The 20,131-nt window shown below is 40.4% G+C and overlaps 1 protein-coding gene across 1 annotated transcript in view; it reads right to left on the minus strand.

Moving 5' to 3' along the window:
* Positions 1-654: 654 nt before the first annotated feature.
* The window catches only part of LOC113148487 (leucine-rich repeat transmembrane neuronal protein 4), a 75,176-nt gene continuing 55,699 nt past the window's right edge, over positions 655-20,131 (minus strand). The window contains exon 3 of the mRNA XM_026340190.1: positions 655-975. Within this exon, the coding sequence (XP_026195975.1) occupies positions 655-975 (321 nt within the window). The remainder of the gene's footprint in view (positions 976-20,131) is intronic.

Below are 20,131 nucleotides of genomic sequence, written 5' to 3' on the forward strand. Positions count from 1 at the left end.
TTAATGGGATTCAGAATTAATAAAGTGAAGCACGAGAATGAAAAACTCAAAAAGTCAATACTGTACTTGAGAAACTGACTAAACCTTTTGAAATGATGAAATGGATTAGCCTTTTTTTAACAACTGACTAGAACTTTTAATAAGAATCACAGTTATAAGCCTCCTGCTCTTCACATGACATTTAACTCCATCTTGTTTTATTACTTCCACATTTTGCAGGAAGTACTGCGAAGAACTGGTGTTTATTGCACTTTCCCCTTCACTCCTGACTCAATGCACGTGAACAGCCATTACGCCTCAAGATGTTGACTTGGGATATATAAACACCTGATTCCGAAGATTTTGGAAAGTAATACTTTTTCCTTATTGTTGTTGTTCTTATATGTGGATTACCTCCAGTCAGTAAGCTGTGAGATGCAGTGCTTTGGAAAAAAAAATAAATCAAAATGATCAGCAAGGATGTCCCAACCTCTAATGTATATTGGGGAGAATGTGTGTCCCCCCAGGCAGAATTTGAACATTTTGTCCTCTTGTTCACATACTTATGTTCTGAAAACAAGGCCCCACTGAATAACCAGCTCGCCTGCCCCTTCATTTCAAAGTCACGGTGAATCAAAGGCCCATGCCCCACTTCCAACACCCAGGCTCGGCTAACTAGCGTCCAAATTTGAGCGTGCCGGTGCGCTCAGAGGGAGGAAAGGGACCACTGGGACCTTCAGTTGGTGGTCTGAGGGGTGGTGGAGGGGAGCGAGGCCCTGGCACAGGGGCACCTATGCTTGCAGCAGAGGGCACGGCGGGCAGCGCCACAGTCTGTATAGTGCCCCTATCACATGGCCCCAGGTCCTCCAAGCCCTCCAGGCCTTGTGGGGGTCCCTCATAGCCCATGTTGAGCCGCAGGGGTTGATGGGCCTGGCAGTAATCTACAATAGGCTGTTCATAGCGGTAGAAGGTCAACGCACCCATCTGGTGGGGAACCTGTGTGGATATAGAGAGAGAGGAGAGGAAAAAGACAGACAGCGTGATGGAGGAGTGGAGGAAACAAAAGGGGACAGAGAGAAAAACACATTAGCCACACAGGTTTTCAATACTTTTTAGATAAAAAAAAAATGCTGATGCTTTTCAATATTAAATCTGAGGAGCACAATGTCCTTTTACATATTTAATTATGTCATTATGAGAGTTTAATTAGTTAAGACTTAAGTCAGCAGTTAAACTGTTAATTATACTTGTATTGTGTATTTTTAATATTCAATCTTCACTATCTTTCTTCTTGATTTGATGATGACTTTAGTTTATGATTAATTTCATTTTTAAATGCCCTTCACACCAAATGAACAGAGGTGAGAAAATTTTAATTTGTGTTGCTCCTAAAATAAGCATGCAAAACGGTTCACAAACACTGTCCTGGTAATTAAGGAGAGACGAGTCCGGTTTTAAAAGAATTTGTGAGTTAAACTATTTTTTTAGGGGAAATTAACATGACCTTTAAACATTACAGTATATTTATGATGACGATGTTAGCAGTAACAATAGCTATAGCAGTTTTCTTTTAAATAAATGTCACATAATTTAAAATGACTACACTTTTCACCAATGCAGTTAATGTGTTAACATTTCATTGTGCTTGTGTGAGCCCAAGCCTCCACCCCTGTTAGTTTGGCCCTATGCAATCATCCTCACATGGTGACCACCTGAGCCTCCAGCTATCCTCAAACACATTTGCTGCAGAGACCCTCCAAAGTGTGTGCTGCCAAGCATCTGCGACAACTGCTTTTTACAGATGTGAGAGGCATCTCATGTAGAAGTCAGTGTGCATCCTGCCCACGACTTGTACTATAATGCTCAGTGTGACTGCCAGAAGAATTATGTGTATTTGCACGTGTGGATACAGTAGCAGCGTGTGTACAAATGACATGCAAACAACACTGCCGATGACAAAAATCACAGATGCTTCTGTGCTCTACTTATGGTACAAGAGCAGGAGCAAACAGGCCGGTGCTCTCCTCAGTGCCATGTCACCCATGTCACAGCCAAGAGCACTTGTCACATCTGGCTATATGTCTGGTCTCGTGCTCCCTTCGCAAACTTTAACCGTGCCAAGCAAACAGCTTTGATTTGTGACACTCCGTCTCCCTAACTTTAAATCACACACTTATTTGACTTAGAAAAAGAGGCCAATTATGGATTACAGGCCGTGAAAACAGCAGGGTAAGATGGCAGCTGACCTGGATTAAACACTGCCGCCTGGCAGAGCGACAGATCATCAGATCCGTACATGCACAGCAACAGCAACAAGAACCACACAACAACAACAACGGGAGCTACAGCTATGACACCAACACAGAACACATGAATAATACAACCCCTGACTCTTCAGGAGGCGTTGGAAGCAGAGCAAGTGTCACAGCTGCACCGTCTTTCATACACAGAGCTGACGCTTTATTTTTAACCTTAACCAGCGATGGTAACCAGGCTCGGAGAGAAAAATGTTAACCCGTGCTTTTTAAAAAACGCTATTTACAAGAGCCATCCACTTTCAAAATCAGCTCATCCGGTCGACAAAAGGAAATGTTTTTTGACTTTCCACTGTTGGTAGATCGACATGAATATTTTAGATTCAAGAGCCAACGTTTTGAAATGTCTGGGATTGTTGTCACTCTCATGCTGTGAAAGTGAAATGAAAGCATTGAAAAGTGACATTTATGAAGATCAAACACAACACATCCTACCAGAAACAATCGACTTGCTATGTTTGTGTAATAAATAAAAGTGTTGGGTGGCTGTGCCAGAGACGCAGCAAAAGACAAGTGAACAAAGTGGATTTTAAAATGCAAACGTCATTGGTACGAGCAATCATTGCATAATTATTAAGCTTATCATACAAAGTCATTCTGATACGAGAAGCCATATCTGAAGGAACATAAGAGAATTTAGGACAGGATTTATGAAAAAAAGAAGGACTGACTTTGTCAATGAAATGCAGATATATGCTGGCGGAGAAGGGGGAATAGTGTGTGTTTCTGAGCTTGTGTGTGTGTGTGTGTGTGTGTGTGTGTGAGCAAGCACGGATTTCAAAGTCAAATGGAAATAGTCTGCGCTAACACAAGTTGGCAGTTCAGGAATTACCCTGAAACACGTGGTTAAGATAAAGTCATGCTGAAAGCGTTAACACCAGTTCTGTTTTAAGATGAAAATCGTGTCGTTTTGTAGCCTCGGGCTTTGTTGTAACGCGCTTCCATTATGCTGTGCAGCGTATAGTTGCACAGTTGCATGAAGTTGTAGTCGTGTATTCATATAAAACAGCTGCTGAGAGCATGCTTGCTGGTGATAATGGAGGTTAACCAGGACGTGATATTTTCACAGAATCACCATTTACTCCTCCAACTCGGGCTTCATTTTAACTACTGTACATCTACACAGCTCCACAAGCACCACCTTCCTTCTTTTCCATACCTCCTTCCTCCTAAAATGGACTCCATTAAGCGCGACGGACTCATTACATTATAGGCACTCAGTGGATTACTCCCCTCATTCCCCTTTCAGTTTAAACCCTTCACCAGCCCTGCTGCGGCCGCTGCAGCCACCCCACCACCGCCACCACCACCACCACCACCACCTCATCTCCCATCACACATCTCAGCCCACCTCAGCTCTGCTCACAGCTCCCAGCCCAGGTCCAACGAATTAATTAACTGATATTAACTCCTAACCGTTTCAGTGGATTCTATCAAATTGTCAGGGCATAAATCTGGCCTTGTGCAGTGTGTGTGTGTGTGTGTGTGTGTGTGTGATTTTGTGTGCATATCTGTGCATGGATTCCTGCCTGTTAATGTATGTGATACTGTAGGAGAAGTTGGGAGAGCGAATAGAATAATACAAAAAAAAAAAACACAAAGACTGCTCTGCTATCAGGGAGAAATTGAGCCTATTTCTTTAAATATTCAGTGCAGGTCTGAAAAAAACAAGTTTTACTGAAAAGTGCATAAATATCAGTCAGCCTGGCTTGTTCCACAAAATGCTCTTTATGTCGGTTTCTGGGAACAAAAGGTTGTTAGTGATATTCAGCAGCCATGCATGAAGTCGTAACGTACAGCTAGCTCATTAGAAATGCTATCAGCTTCTCTTTGTGCCTTTAGGAAATTATTAATGCCTCCCACTGAATGGTCTGTTGACAGTGGAGACAGCCAAATATGTAAATGGAAAACATCTGGTCGGACTAACAAAAATCCAACCAAACACTTACTTTCTAAATGTTCTAAAAATATATGGTGGGTTGGGAATAGATGTTTATGTGAATGATCATGTGGAGGGTTATGCAACAGGTGAACCACAGGTGAAGTTCCTTCTTTTTACATTTACATTTAGTCATGGGGCAGATACTTTTTTCCAATGTGACTTACGAGGTACAAGGCAGGATAAGCGTAAGAAGGTAGCAAAGAGCAAATTTTATTTCATGTCCTTTGGATACCATAGCCATCAACTACATCTTTTCCTAGCCTGCCTACTGTCACTTTACTCATTCATGATTTCATTATTAGCCCCACCTTTAAAATACAGTTTGTGATAAAAACCATCAACATAACTGATGATAGATAGTGCTCAGATTTGTAAAACTCATGGCATGCATAGCTGCAGAGCACCTCACCAGAACTATAGTATTTCATTCTGATTTCTGCCAGTTTGACTGTTAAACCCAAAATATTACCTTTTCCTAAACCCTAACAATTTTGCACCTATAACATCCAAAACAGCATCTTTACACTATGTGCTAGCATATAATGGTAGCATAGATAGTGTAGATATTTCAGATCATGAGGCATTTACATCCTGGCACCTTCAAAGTCCAGTCTGAAGATGCTCCTTTCATTTAGACATAATGATACAAAAAGGCAGGCTGACTCACTCATCTGTAGCATTCAAGGACTGAGCACTGAGCACATCATTTACATATCCAGCTCAATGGGAGTCCAATAACTTTATAAGTGCAAAAAAAGAAAAGAAAAGAAAAACATACTGTACGTATCTGTAAGCACTCACTGACACTTGACAAACTGCTTAATTTTTCACAAGTTGTCATGTTTTGCAAGTGACACTTGCTTCACAGTAGTGTAGTTATTTTCTAACTGAAAAATCTACACTAACAGAAAATAACCCCCATATATTTGCTGGACACGGAGCTAATCCCATTCACAGACTGTTGCTCTCTACACTTGATCAGACATGTAAACTGCTCCAACCGCAAGGTGAAGCACAGAATACAGTGAAAAAGGTGTAAAGTGTAGCATAGGGTCACATCACTATGAGTCAAGGAAACACCAGGGCGTTTAAAAGGCAAAACAATGAGCCCAGCAGTTATGAATTATGTATTTCAGTTTGAGACTGAAGAAGACACCAGCAATTATCTTCCTCCTGAGAGCGCAACATGTAAGAGGCTGGCAATCGAGCAGTGTATAAAGTGCAATAACCCTTCCCTTTTGTCATTCTTTTGGTCAAACACTAGAGACATTCAGGTCGTGCGGAGGACAGTCGAAGCTGAAACTGAGCTTTCAGCACAGTTCTAGTGGGATATAATGTAGCGCCGCTGTGAAATCCTGTTCGGAAAACGATGTGTTCATGTATGTCACGTGCGTAAGCTTGTGCAGGTGCACCCTATATGGTACAATATATACTGCACACTGCAGCTCATACCTGTCAGAATACATTTGCATAAAGAAAAACTCTCTCAGCTCCCCGTGCTGCACCACTGGATGAATTTTTACTTCTTTGGATTCCTGCCACCAATACCGGACTGCGCTTCACCTGACAATGACTGGCATCCTGCCTTTTCCTGGATCTTTATCTCCATATGGACACAGTGGAGGGTGACTTCAGCTTTGACATATTCAGCCCAAGGAGATTAAGCCAGCCAGACCGGTGTCATCTTTCCTAGTGCTTTCTTAAACAGGCTTTTAAGGGACTTCTGTTCCTTTTGTGTGCATGGTGTAGTTATAAAAGGCCCAAGGTGTTCAAATTAAGTTGCTACTACACAGTACCATATTGATTGTTAGCATATTTTTATGTTTAGGGAGACTTCCGTGCATGTGCCACTGTGCACAAACAATCCCTGTGCTGTGATAACCAGAGAGCGTGAAAAACCCGCTCAGACAATACCACAACATTTGTGGATCCTTTATTGTGGACAGTTTCTATGTAACTTCCTCACAGCAGCTTTAATTTTTCCAAAGAGTCGTCAGTGACTCTTAAAAGAGCCCCTAAATCCCGTAAATTCATTTTTTACAGTTTACCAGTGGCCCTCAGAAGTTGTGTTTCTTTTTTTTTTGCGTTCATGCTTTTATGAGCAGCTAAGGAGGCAGTAACAGTGCCACAGGCAGACAATGCTAATGCCTCCCTGGGCTTTAGAAGCATTACGGTTCAAAAGTCTGCTGCTTTCCAAGCCAAACAATTTGATCCTCTCAAGTCACCGTATTGTGGCACACAGACGCATAACAAAGTGAAGAGGAGGTGCAACAGACTCCCACTAAAATGTTGCTTAGGCATTACTTTTCTTGTATCTCATTAATGTTCTGCTCTCGTGTCTCTCAGGAATTATTATGTTGGGAATTCTGTGGCATTTTGAGTGGGAGGTTTTGCACTTCATGGATATGAGACAGTGACTGAAAAAAGAAAATGCTTTTTCAAACATGTTTAACATCATTGTTGTAATTGTCTGCTTCTTATGTAACATTGCTTCCGACATGTGGATGCTTGTCTACTTTAAACTGTGTTGCAAATAAAGTCACTATTCATTTCGGCTGATTTATTGAAAGAAACCATGATTTAATTACCAGAAATAACTGTTTAATTACTCTTTTCTTTGTCTAGTCTCCATCCCTCTGGTCCTCTTAGTAGAAATCTAAAGATACATTATCATCATTCATTTTGGTCCATTTATATTTAAAGCAGACTGTAATACATATTTGATGTAAAGTTCCAGTGTTTGTGCTGTTTCAGTATAACCATGCCCCACACTGCTCTGTTGTCGTACGGAGTATTAACTGCCACTGAGAATAAATCTGTGCTTCCAGAGATCCTGGCTTTATGCATTTTCATGGTTTTGCCAGCCACTGCAATATCGTTGCATTTGCTTATGTCATCTTACTCATATTTAATAAAGAAGCAAGTACAGTAAATCTTAGCAAGTGTTTGTTCAAAAGCAATTGGTAAAATCAAAGCATTAGACGTAGCAGTGGTAGTGGTAAGGATGTGATGGGGCTGACCTTAGTAGTAGTGTTACTGGCAGAAGTAATGATAGTAGTTGCAATGGTACAGCTAATATTCATAATAGTAGCAGTGGTCTGGAATTGGGGTTTTGGTAATAGTACATATGGTGATGGTAGTAAGGTAGATTGAAAATGTGACTATAATTAACAATAAAGCGTGAATACTGTAGCAAAAACACAAACACTATTCCCTCACTGATTCATATTAAGTGAAACATGGAATAAATCAAAACCCGACAGTGAAAAAGGCATTGGTCACACTACCTTAAGTAAGCATGTTGTTGTTTAAAGTCTTTTTAATATGTATATATGTATATTTGGTGTGATGTGTATAATTGTGTGTTGACAGCTCCATATATCTTTATTCTTTTTGTCACGTGTCCTCAGCAGAGTGTGGCTCCATGTGTGCATGTGGTTAGTAGCCAGTACGTGTGACTATGCATCCCCATGTGGGTGAGTGTTGCCTCTCAAATGTATGCAGCTCCAGCAATGCGGGGGTAGTCAGCACAGATGTTGCTAGGTGGGCATCAATGACACGCAGCCCACTAGTCAGGTTTTCAGCAGAGCAGCGTGCATGGACGTGTCTGAGGGGGTGTGAAGCTAAACACCATCAGTTTGTTTTCAGACAGCACATCCCAAGAGGAAGACTTCCCAGCTGCATGTGTAAAAGTGTGCGTGTCTCTTGTGTGTGTCAGTGTAATAGACTTAAAGTGTGTGTGTGGTAGCATGCATATGCCTATGTGTTAACATCTGTGGTAGTCAACAGTTTAGTGCAATAGCATCCTATCACCATAGGCAAAGCAAAATAATGTAAAAAAAATATTTTTCAAATGCTAGGCAGAACATACACCTTTCACATTCCCCCATAGAAAACGTGGTGGAAAATGAGCCTTGTTCACATTTTAAACGAATAGATTCTCTAAACAAGCTGTTAGCCTCCCACTAATTCCTTAATGAGTGTAAGTCCCTTTATGTGCACTGACTCTTGATTACAGCTCTCTGACATAAACACACACATGCACAGATGGACACAGTAAGAAATGTAGGCACAACTCCACTAAGCTAGCTGGACTAAAGCAAAGTGAGAGGTGAAACTAGGGATAGACAGAGAAAGAGAGGGTGGGATCGGCCCCCCCCCCCCCCCCCCCATCACGCGCCGATGAGTGCCCACCGTCAGCTCATCGCAACCTTCTCCCACTCTGCGGCGCGTACGGTAAAGGAGCTTCTGCAGACCACAGCAAATGAGCCGTGACCTGTTACTCAATGCTCAACACGTTGCTCAGCCCTGTTTGCTTTCATACACACATGCAGCAAAACACACGATTACTACACTATGAAGGTGTGCGGGGAATCTGTAAAACAATGGAAATTTGAAAAGAAGCCTATAGTGTGCAGCATGTGGTTATCTACATTAAAAAACATTGTAAACATCACATTGTGTATATAACTATTTAGAGCTTTTAAGTTATTATATCCAGTTTTGCAAGCGGTACAGCCCAGTAGCACTTTATTCAAACCAAGTCCAAACACACAATCCATCACTGACACTAAATCATCTGGTCTCATGTAATTGAACTCTAGCAGGCTCCTTTTGTGGCTACACACCTTATGTTTATGTCACCTATATACATGCAAATGGTAGAAATCTGAAAACGCTTATGTTTTTTTCATGGCTACAATCGAATAAACGTCAACGTCCTTCAGCTCTGTTTGTACAGTAAATCCCTGGTGCCCAATGCAGAGTGCCCAAATACAGATTAGGAAGACAGAATGACAGGTTGTGTCAAAGGAGAGTAGTTTGTAGTAGTTTCATTTCTGCTGTCCCATAATGAATTCAAAGTTCTCAAATCTCTTGGCTGGTAATGGCTTGCATTATGTGCTGCTTCCCGTCGGGGCTGCACTCGCAGCGTGTCTGAGTAATGAGCATGACCCAACATAAACGCTGTGTGGCCAACTTGGCTCTACACTGGGAGCGTCAGTCGCACTTTAATCAGATATATTGGGGAGGAGTGTGCTTGGAAAGGCAGGCCGAAGGTTTTAAAGACCTGACTAATAAGACATGTCAAAGGGAGCTGGGCAGCAGCCAGAACTGATAAGCAGACCTTCTTCCTATCTGCTTCATATACTGCCTCCACCATGCACCACCTCAACAGCATGTGGACACAGATGGCCTTTTAACAATGCTGAATATTCACTGATGCAAACAAATAATGTGAAGCATCTCAAAGCAGCAAGTGGTGCTCATGGTTCATCATTATTTTCCTTCCTTCTCTCTTGGCTCTCCCAAGATAATTCACCCCTCTTCAGAATGTTTTCCAAAGTTGCAAAAAGGTCAGGAACCTTTTTCTTTTTTTTAATGATTCAATATCAAAATGTTTCATATCAGAATAAAACGTGTTAAAAGGCAGTTTGTTTTAATTAATGTTTGGCAAACTGCTACTTCTTGGTCGCTCCTCAGTCTCTGGGTGATAGCATTAGTGCAATGGAAGCATTGGTGCTGCTGGAGGTCTATGTATAAAGAAATGAACGTACAGTTTAATAAGAGTCTTTTACAAATCATTGTATTTATATATGTGATTGATAAACCTTGTCTTCAGATGTTTACATGAAAGAATCCTCGGAGGTAGTAGGTCGTACTCTTAGAGGTTGTTTTAAAATCACTTACATTCGGTGTGGTTTTGCCAAGGCACAATCCCAGCCACTAATTTAAATTAAAAGCGATAACAACAACTTATTTGGCAGTAATTATGATAGATTGTGGAGTGCTGATTTAATGAGGAGGCGTATGTTTTCATCTGAAAAGGTAATTAGCCATAGGGCTTAAGTAATCGCGGGAAAATACAGGTCGTTACAGACGGTCCCCAGGGGGACAGTTCTGAATACTTACGACAGAGCAAATCCCCCAAGGGAGAACCTTTTTCTCTGAGACACCTTGACCAGACGGTTCCTCTGAGGCAAGAGCGTCTCTCCTCTGAATTTTAATAAGAAAAGACGTGAATGAAGCTCTGAGAAACGTCATGCTGAATGCAGGGAATTGGTGGCAAAGAATCTCTTTTTGATCACCTTACTGATGTTTGACAAGTGCAGTCTGATTCTGGTTTTACCTGTCTTTATTTATGCAAGAAGTGAATGAATTCATAGGTTTCCACCTGCTGTACGCTTCTATCTATTTATCCATAGAACTTACCCAAACTACTGGATTACACAATCACCATTTACCAACCTACAGCAGTACATGTTCATTTTATCATTTGCTTCGGTTTTGACATCCACCTTTCCACTATAGACTCATTCTGTATGTCTAGCAGCATTTTTCTTTCCTTGATATTATTGCCTGTGCATTACAGTATAATTATGTGTCTCTGAACAGTAATTCTGCTGCTGCTGCTGCAGCTGCCCACTCTCTATATGTGCCACATGTTTGTGCTTCCTCAAAGATAGATCCACATCGTGTTGCTCCTTTGGAAGTTTATTTTGTGGAGTTCTCTTGATGACATATGTACAGTATGTTGCCAAACTGGACTAAACTTGACTTGACCCGCTGCACAACAACACATAATAGGCTTTTATAAGGTAAAGAAATTCAAAGCATTTGGCCCTAACGTCAGATTGATGGTTTAACAAACACAAAAAAACAATAAGTTCCCTTTGTTAGTTTACTACGCCGTGCTATTCGTAACGTACACTGGAAACAGAGCAAAACATGTCGCTGTAAGCAGAGACAAGCAAACACTGAATGACGGGGCCGATGGTAGCACAATAAACCTTGTGAGACGCCTGTTTAGCAAATGGTAATTAAAACCGCCCGAATCCTCAAATCCCTGATAAATATTTCATCAGGTGGCTCTTGGTGATTGCTATTGTAATAGAGCAACAATATTCAAATTGCCTTTAGTAAAATTACCGCAGCACTCCTATTGGCACCTTTCCCTCCCACGATCCAACCACACACTCTCCATCCCACACACACACACACGCAGAGATGGCCCATGCACAGAAAACTGCATCCCTACACGTGAACATGCACACACGGTGAGTAATGGCACTTGTCATGCTTGTACACAAACCCGTATACACATTCACAGGCAATTCTGGCCCCTGTTACAAAAGCAAACAATCACACGTTGGCTATTTTTTGCACTATTTTTACAGCAATATCTAAATTTGTGCGGATGAATATTTAACTGCAACCAAAAGGTGCAACCACTGGGTAACTCTAATTTGATTTGTTTTTCTACACAGGATAATATGTTTCTATACATACAGGTTTTTTTTTTTGCAAATAAATATGAAGAACAGGTCTATAAGAAAACCAAATGATGAATGTCACACCAATGTACAACGCAGTGTATTGTAATTGAATGGAAGATCTACTATCAAGATTCCCAGCTTGAGTGATTGCCTTTTCGACCCACATCACTTTTTAATACTGCAGTTCCAAACCGTAAAATGACTCTTGCGCCACCCGAGGAGTTTTAGACAGGGGCACTGCAGGATTTTCAGAGCACTTCTGTTAACAGATGAGGTTACACAACCAGAGTGGGGTGGCCTATGGGGGATCGAAACCTGACAGCATTTTTAAACAGTGAAATACCCCAGTCTGGTGCACTTTGACCAGCAGCCTGTCCAATCCTGCAGCGATATGTTTCCATGCACTGTCAGCCCCCCCTGTCATTGTCTCTCGCTTCACGTCTACATTTCCAGGTTGTTCTTTTGCCACATTTCTTTTTTTCTCTCATCCTATCCATTTCATGTTCAGGGTACACACATACTAGACACACAGTCAGCAACTAATAAGGTCTGCAAAGCTTTAAGGATATCTAGAGTTTTTCATTCAAAGGAAATTTGAGCTTGGTTTTGAAGGAAAAGCCCACAGAAACAAAGGCCCCCATCACTGGTCTGGATTCAAACCAGTGACCTAGCTGTGAGCCACCACTCCACCATCATGTTGCCCAAGGACTGTAAATCCTTAATAACATTTTAAGGGCATGTTTGACGGTGTATCCTTTGCAGAGTTAGTGTTACGCTAACACAAAATCAAACTCCCTGCCTCCTCCTGTCTTACAGTGCATTTCCTGTGAAACAGTTTTTTGCACGTCTTTTGTTTTTCCATAACTGGGTTTCTACATAACTGTTATTTAATGGGTGTAAACGTCAAAGACAAATAATAAAAGCACTTTTCTCACACTGTTTTTTTTTTTTTTTTTTTTAAGTTACACAAAGTTTGAAGCAGCCGCTATTGCAGATATGGAGGTAAATTGCTGTCATGGTTTAATTTTCTCAGCTCAAAGAATTGTTGGGATGAACCTGACACGCCTGTCCTCCAGCTGACTAAGTGACTAATGAGCTGGCAGACTGCAGACACAACAGACAAGTTGTAAAGAGACATCAGACAGAATAGTGACTCAAGTGAACACACTTTGGTAGATGTCATGTCTTTAAAAATATCTTTTGTGCTCGTTGACAATGAAAAAGTTGAGCTGTAGCTTGCAGGCATTTCAGCACAGTGCTTCCAGCCAAGTCAAGTGTCAGCCCAAACTAGCACTCCAGAGTCCATCTGGCTGATAGAGACGCTCATTTTGCCAGTGCACAACTGACTGACTTTTGTTGCCTTTGCAAATTTGACAGTCATTCAGTCAAACTGGACTAATAATCAGCATTTTATCTGAAATTCCTGACATACATCCGCATGCTGTCTTTTCTGGCATTACATTTCTTCTACAGACTAGACCCATTGTGTTGTTTTTTTTTTACTTAAAAGTACATTTATTGATTGGCAGAAATCCCAACTAAACACACAGACAAACCGAGCATGCACAGGCAAACTCGATTTGTGTCCTGGCATGTACTTCAACAGAATGCTAAGCTGACAGATGTAAAATAACTGGCCGGCTCTGAACTGACTACTAAATCAAACCTACCCCAACAGTCTTGTGCTGTGCAAATCTGTGGCAACAGCACTCAAAATGGACAATGAATGGTGAGAGGTGACTGAAATTTGGGAGTGTGTAATAAAGACCAGAGGGATCGCTCTTGTCCTTGGTTGAGTAACTTATCTTCATGCAATGGCGTTACAGACAAATTTTTATTTTTATGCATATTAGAAGAATACAGAAGTTCATTAGTACTGCCAGTACTGTCTTACGGGCATGCTCACACTGTACTAGAATACTAATACCTAGATTCATGCTCTATTGAGACCCTGTCAGACTTTTAATAGACTGTATTGGACGCCCTTGTCAGAATAGTTCAGTATCTCTCACAATGTACAAACAAATAATCCAGTGTTTTTCACTTTGAGTGATTTGAAACTAATTTGCGTTTAGTTTTATGCCTGTTCTTAATTCTGTCCTAGTTTCTATTCTAGTGCAAGTTAATGCAGTAAATTCTAATTATACAACAGCTACTATATATATTGCTATTTATGGAAGCTTGACTCCAATGCTGGATTATTATGATTAACATTTGTTCTGCCCAGTCTTCACACCCCTTATTACAGGCTTAAGGCCAAGTGATTAAGCAGTGCATGATATAAATGGCTGTTTGAGTTTTAGTTATTGTTAGTAGCAGTGTACGTGTTCAGTTTTTACTAAAAAAAAAAAAAAAACACTGACACAGTTTGTTTGGCTTGGTTCAAAGTCAGGAGGCATGTGATTGGCTGAAAGGTGAGAGGTGGATGACAAGATCAAGATGACAGTTGTGTCAGTCTGTGCTCTACAACATCAGCACATCCCTTCAGGCACTAGATACAGCATTATTAAATTAAAATAAATAAGGATGCTGCAAAATCTACTAATTAAGTGCAAGTCATTGACATGCTTTAGTTGAGATATGCAGAGATATTGCACAGGAGTCATCAACAGTACATCTGCAAAACAACATAGGTTCTGAAACATATTTCTGCTAAAACATATAGCTATATACTGTACTGTATGACTATGAACACAAATGATAAAACATTGAAAATAATACATTCTTAATGATTAATTCTATAATACAAGTCTGCCCATTTTTTCTACAAATTGTTTAATTTATATACTTTGCACAATTTTAAAATACTGTTTTTGGGAGTTTCTGACACCTGCCAATCTAAATATATCTACTCATAGAGCAAACATAAAAAGAAAAAAAACTAAAGTATATCCATGTTATCACTCCTATTCTTCTTCCTATTTCCATTTTAAAATGATATGTTTTAAGTTTCTGGCACCACACTTTCCATCACACACCATGTAATGTCATGCTGCATTAGCCTCTACTGCTTGAATGTGAAACATCATACAGACAACATGAACTAAATACTTCTGACTATTACAAGGTAGATCTGAAATACTGAGAAGTGTGTTTTGTATGATTTGTAGGTTGATTTAACAGCATTTTGTTCTCACTAGCCATAAAGCATCTAGCACTGGAAAGAATAAGCTTTGCTGGTATCTTGTTTAATGTTTTCTCCAAAGGAAAAATCTCTTATAGTAAACACCATCAAATGGACAGAATGTGTCAGACTGATGTCTACAGTTAGTTATATGTCAGCATTTGAATCAGCTACATACTAGCTGTATTTGAGGCGCAGCCCACGGATGTACATGACAAGCAGTCAACCGATGATGTTACCATAGTCTTATTACATCTAAAAGGCTCAAAATGCAACACATTGTGCTATACGAGGAGGAACAAAAAACAAAAAGGGGAAACAAAAGATTGAGGACACTTTCTTCGAGCCTCACTGATGTGAAACACAGAGCTGTTCCTTCACTTCCTGTGTGTTAGACATGAAAGCGGTCTGATGGCTCTTTCCTTTTTACTGCATTTCTCCCAGGGTAATTGCAGTTTCTTCCTTACTTTTAAAGCCCTGTCAGTCTGCCGGAGCTAAATGACAGCCTAGTGGTAACCGAATTACAGGGAGGAGAGGGAGCCAAGAATCACCTTCCTCTGACTTGCTTGCTAAGTGGTCTGATTGCATGGTCATGTCCTCTCTATGAAGACAAGCGTTTTCTTTCTCCAGACACACATCAAAAAGTTCTAATGCAGAGTCAACTCAATTAATACTAGGTATTTTAGTTACAATGCCCATGCAACAACAATTGATTATTTTAAAACTTGTGGAAATCACTGCAGATGTGCACTTTTTTTTTTTTTGTTTGTTTCATTATTAGAAATATACTTTAATGGAAAAGAGGCTGGAAACACCATATTTGTGCAAAATAAATGACAAAAGCAATATGTTCCCATTCTGTGTCTTGGAAAGATATGCAACATTGTTAAGCGGGCTTTCACTGCCATCTTACTGCGATGATTTGTCTCATTTGTGGCTGTGTAATGCTGTTTGAAATCACACAATGTGGCACCCTGGAGTAGCTGTCATTATTACACTGTTTATGCATAGCGAGTCATGTAAATGTTCAAATGTCTCTGTGGCGTGCTTCTACAGATAGAGTTTGCTGAATTTATTAAGAGGTATTAGGTCTTTATTGTAGCAGAATGATTTGGCTTCGTGCCTTGCTAAGAAAGGAAGTTCAGGTGAGAACTGTAACTACTAATACTGGGTATTTGAATGAAAGGGCCTAAAAACAAAATGGGTAGCCATTTTGTAGGTGTGATCATGATAAGGACATGGTCAGTTATAACCATCATATTTAATAAACACTCTCATGTAAGCAGTAGATGTCATTAAGATGTAAATACTAGTCAGTTTTGTGTGTGTGTGTGTGTTTCAGATAGTAAACTGCTGAATGCAAAACCATCTCTAAAAGTTAAATAAGCAAATCAATTGAGTAAATCCATCCAATGCTACTCTGGGTTTTTACGCATGGTTCGAGCTGTGGTCAGGAAAGTATCTCCATCATACCGCCAGTGGACCACACCACTGCCTGCGATATTCAATGAACGAACATCAGTCAAATATATTGGCAGCCCAGCTATAGTGTAACTCACCAGATGTTTGACTCTAGATAATTTCGCCATTGGTTCCAGCAGGTTCTGGCTGGCTACCTCTCCTTCTGCTCTGCACCCTGTGTTTAAATGCGGTTTTAAAAAGTCCCCCTACAGTCTGCAACAACAACGAAGCTAACAGCACAGCTAGTAGCCCAATACTAGCAGGTTCATGATGTTAAACTGTAATTAACAGTTTGATCAAGCAATATTAGCCTATGTTGTTCATCCAGTTATCTTAATTGCAGCAGAGTGGTAGTTTGCAGGTGCATTCTTCAGTGGTTTCTAAGTAGGTACTACCAGGTTGTTAGTACCTCCCAGTATGACTAAACCAAACCGTAATTAGAATAAATTATATTTAGGCCTTAACATTTTTGATTTCTACAGACACATGATTCATGAGGAACTTCTGGAGGAAATCTGGACTGGAATGCACATTTATGTTGTCCACATCATCTTATGCTTCAAGTAAATTTTAGAGCATGTGCTTTGAACAGTATATCACCTTGAGTTGAAGTTTAAATAGAATTAATTTATATAGTGTAGTGTTCTCTTTGTGCACTTTTGCCACCCCCTGCAAAAACTGTTGACAATACTGATTCAATTAAAAAAGAACAAAGAAACAGATGCATTAACATGGCTATAAAAAGTCAAAAACTGTTAATCACATATCAGTACCTTCTGATGTGTCCCTTTACTCTTGTTGGGACATCTTAAACTAAAAGATTGTGATATTACACAGTGAGTTAGAATAACTTATCTCTAGCCTTTGCAACGTCCCAATGCCACATGGTAAACTTACCAACTAGCTTCAGAATCATGTTCAAAGTCTGAGGTCAGTGATTTACACGTTATTTAGTTAGAATGCAGCATGTCACGCAATTAAAAGTCACAAAACATTTTATTATGTACAAATTTCAGTGTCAACCTTAATTTGTAATGAGTTTGAGCTGAAAGATAGATTTGTCTTTGAGGAAGAATGAAGATGCACTTGTAACAGTAATAGTCACATTTTTGATGTTTTCCTGTTTGACATACACATATATATATATATATATATAGAGGGAGAGAGAGAGAGTGTGGGACTATCTTGGAAGAACCACGTGATTATAGTGATGCGCATAGAGTATAATGACATGCATTGAAAAGCGTTCAGAGAGCCCCTGCACTCTAATATTCTCCTGTATGGTCAGACCTTTTGAAAGACTGCTACCATGACATATCACTGAGCTTTGATGTGTTTTTCATGAAATTCTGAACTGCATATACTGTATGTTTCTCACTGTCACGACACTGTTTGGTCTCTGATGCTCAAACATGTCAACATGTCACATTCACCCATCCTCCAGACTTTACCTCTCTGTCATTTCCATAGCCTAGATGTACACATTATAGAATAAACACTTTGAGATCAGAACATTAGGTTTTTGGTGTATTTTATTATGCAGCACATGTTTTACAAGACTGAAGAAAATCAAGCAAAATTATGTTAGGAAAGCAAGAAAATTGCCGATTAGACAAGCCTGCCAAAAGCAACAAAATTTAGGTTCAATGAAAAGTTACTCATTTTCTTAATGGCTTTTAAGTGGCCTAAATCACTTTCTCAATTTTGGTTGTTTTCCACTTATGTGATGGCAAAACTAGCTGGCCTTTTAGCTGGATAAACATAGGTGAAATCATCTGTGGGTAAAAAGGAGCTTCATTGTAATTGCTTTTAAGAAGATCACAATATTTTCACATGTAGCCCAGAAAACCTCAAACTAATATCAGACCTGTAGCCATGTTTTGGAAGACAGAAAAAACCTCACTTGCTTTTATACTTCATTTACCATGTAAAGGCATCTGGAAATGTGAACAAACAGGAGGACAAACAGATTTGTGTAGGGGGGAAGAGACAGACACACAAAGTAACAAATACACTGTAAAACGAGAGAGGGGACGTGAAGGAGAACAAGAATGGATAAGAGTGAATAAAGATAAATTGAGAATGGTGAAACGAGCGAGCGAGGGGAGAAGGAGAAAGGAGAGAGAACGAGAAGACACATGAGAATACAGTCATGTGCCCACTGAGCCGTGGCGCTCATGGCTGGGCTGTGGCGCTCATTATTGATGTAGTAGAAAATTTGCGCCGACAGGAAACGAAGCTGCCAGCTGTCCCCCCCATTATGACATTATCTCAGAAGGATGCACGACAGCGACAGTGTATCCTATCACCCAAGCCACCCCTTGGCGTGTCCAGAGGAGAACTCGGTCCCACAGTGGACACGCACACTTACACATGTATATACACACACGGAGGCTATGAAATGGAAAATCACTGAAACGCTCATTCACAGATGGACATATCACACAGGCACACAGACATACTGGGTAAAACTCAAGGCTTTCCAACAGTATTAACAACGTCCCAACATGGTCTGCATACCACTTCCAAATAATAAATACACTTTGAATTAGAACAAATTAGCAAAAGATAATGTTACACTGAGCTCAATGCAATGCCAGCATAAAAATAGTGAGTTGAATAAAGCAGGACTAGACTTGCAGCAAACAACAAATCTGCCACATCTTAAGTGCCAGTGCCTAATAGATATGGATTGAAATCCATGTTTGCAACACTGAAAACACATGAGATTAAAAATCCCAAGTGAGAGACTAGGCATATTAAAGGACTAGTTCACCAAAATCATATAACACAAACTATAGGGCCAAAAGTATTAATCTGATCCACATTATTATTATTATGTCAATGCTATACCAACAGTGCGCTTTTACATTTTGATAGCACTTTGGGAAAGTTGGAAAGTGAATTTCTCTCATAGTGCCCCAAACTAAGCATAATAAACACCTTTCGGCTGAACTTTTGTGGCTATGACCATGTTCGCCTCCCAACTTTAACTAGTTTCTAAGTTTTAGTTACCTAACCCACAGAGACAGCAGATTAGATGTACAGTATGTATCATCTTTAAAGAAGCTGGAAAACAACAGTCTCTGTTAGATATAAGGTCTCAACATGCACTGGGCAACAAATTAGCTATAGTGTGTCTAATGTTCTTGGTCGATAATGTTCCTCCAGAGTTCAAAGCATAATGACTATGAATTCCACGGCTGCAGCACAGTGAGAATATCAAAGTAAAAAAAGGGCAAAGTGAGAAAGAATTAGCCTGTCATCCTTGCATACAGTGCAAGCCACATTAAGGCATCTAAACAACCTCTGGTTCACTGCAAACACGCTGACATGACGCTCAACAGGTGAAGCAATAGCCAGTTTCACATAGGCGATCCTGGAAGGCGAGAGCATGGAGGTGATAAATGATAAAAGGTAGCTTTTGAATACCACATATTGAATGTACTGGGCAAGTAAGGAACAATATGCACATAATAACACCACCTTGGATGGAGGGACAGCATACCATTTGTACATCTCGCTGCCACCTTATGTTTTATGCACATACTAATAAGCTTCCTCTTGCCGGCATAGTGCAGGTGATGTGTCTGTTTATGGGCCGGACTCATTAAAACAGAATGAGAATGGACTTTTCGGCTAGCGCACCCCTTAAAGGTACAGCTGACATCCTGTCGAGGAGGAGCCACCTCAGAATGCGCCGCAACAGACACAGAAATAGATTTGAACTCTGCCCGGCAACCAACAGACACTGCAGATCCCTGCACCAAGTGGATGGCACGTTAGCGGGCAGACTCCCCTTGGGGCCGGGAGACTCCACCAAGCAGGACAGACAGAGCAGGATGGATGTGAATAAGACCTCCTCCGCACCAGCTTTCCATTTGAACTCTGCAAGTACCACAGAGATTAATGTTTCTTTCTGCATTATTCCTGACTTTTCTCCTGTGCAATGAGGCTAAGAAAGCAGTTTAATTGAAATAAGGAGGGTAGAAAAAATAAAGAGCAGCTCTTTTTCCCCCATTGCATTCTTGGTGGC

This window comes from Anabas testudineus, chromosome 22, assembly GCF_900324465.2.
Source record: "Anabas testudineus chromosome 22, fAnaTes1.2, whole genome shotgun sequence".
NCBI classification, from domain to species: domain Eukaryota; kingdom Metazoa; phylum Chordata; class Actinopteri; order Anabantiformes; family Anabantidae; genus Anabas; species Anabas testudineus.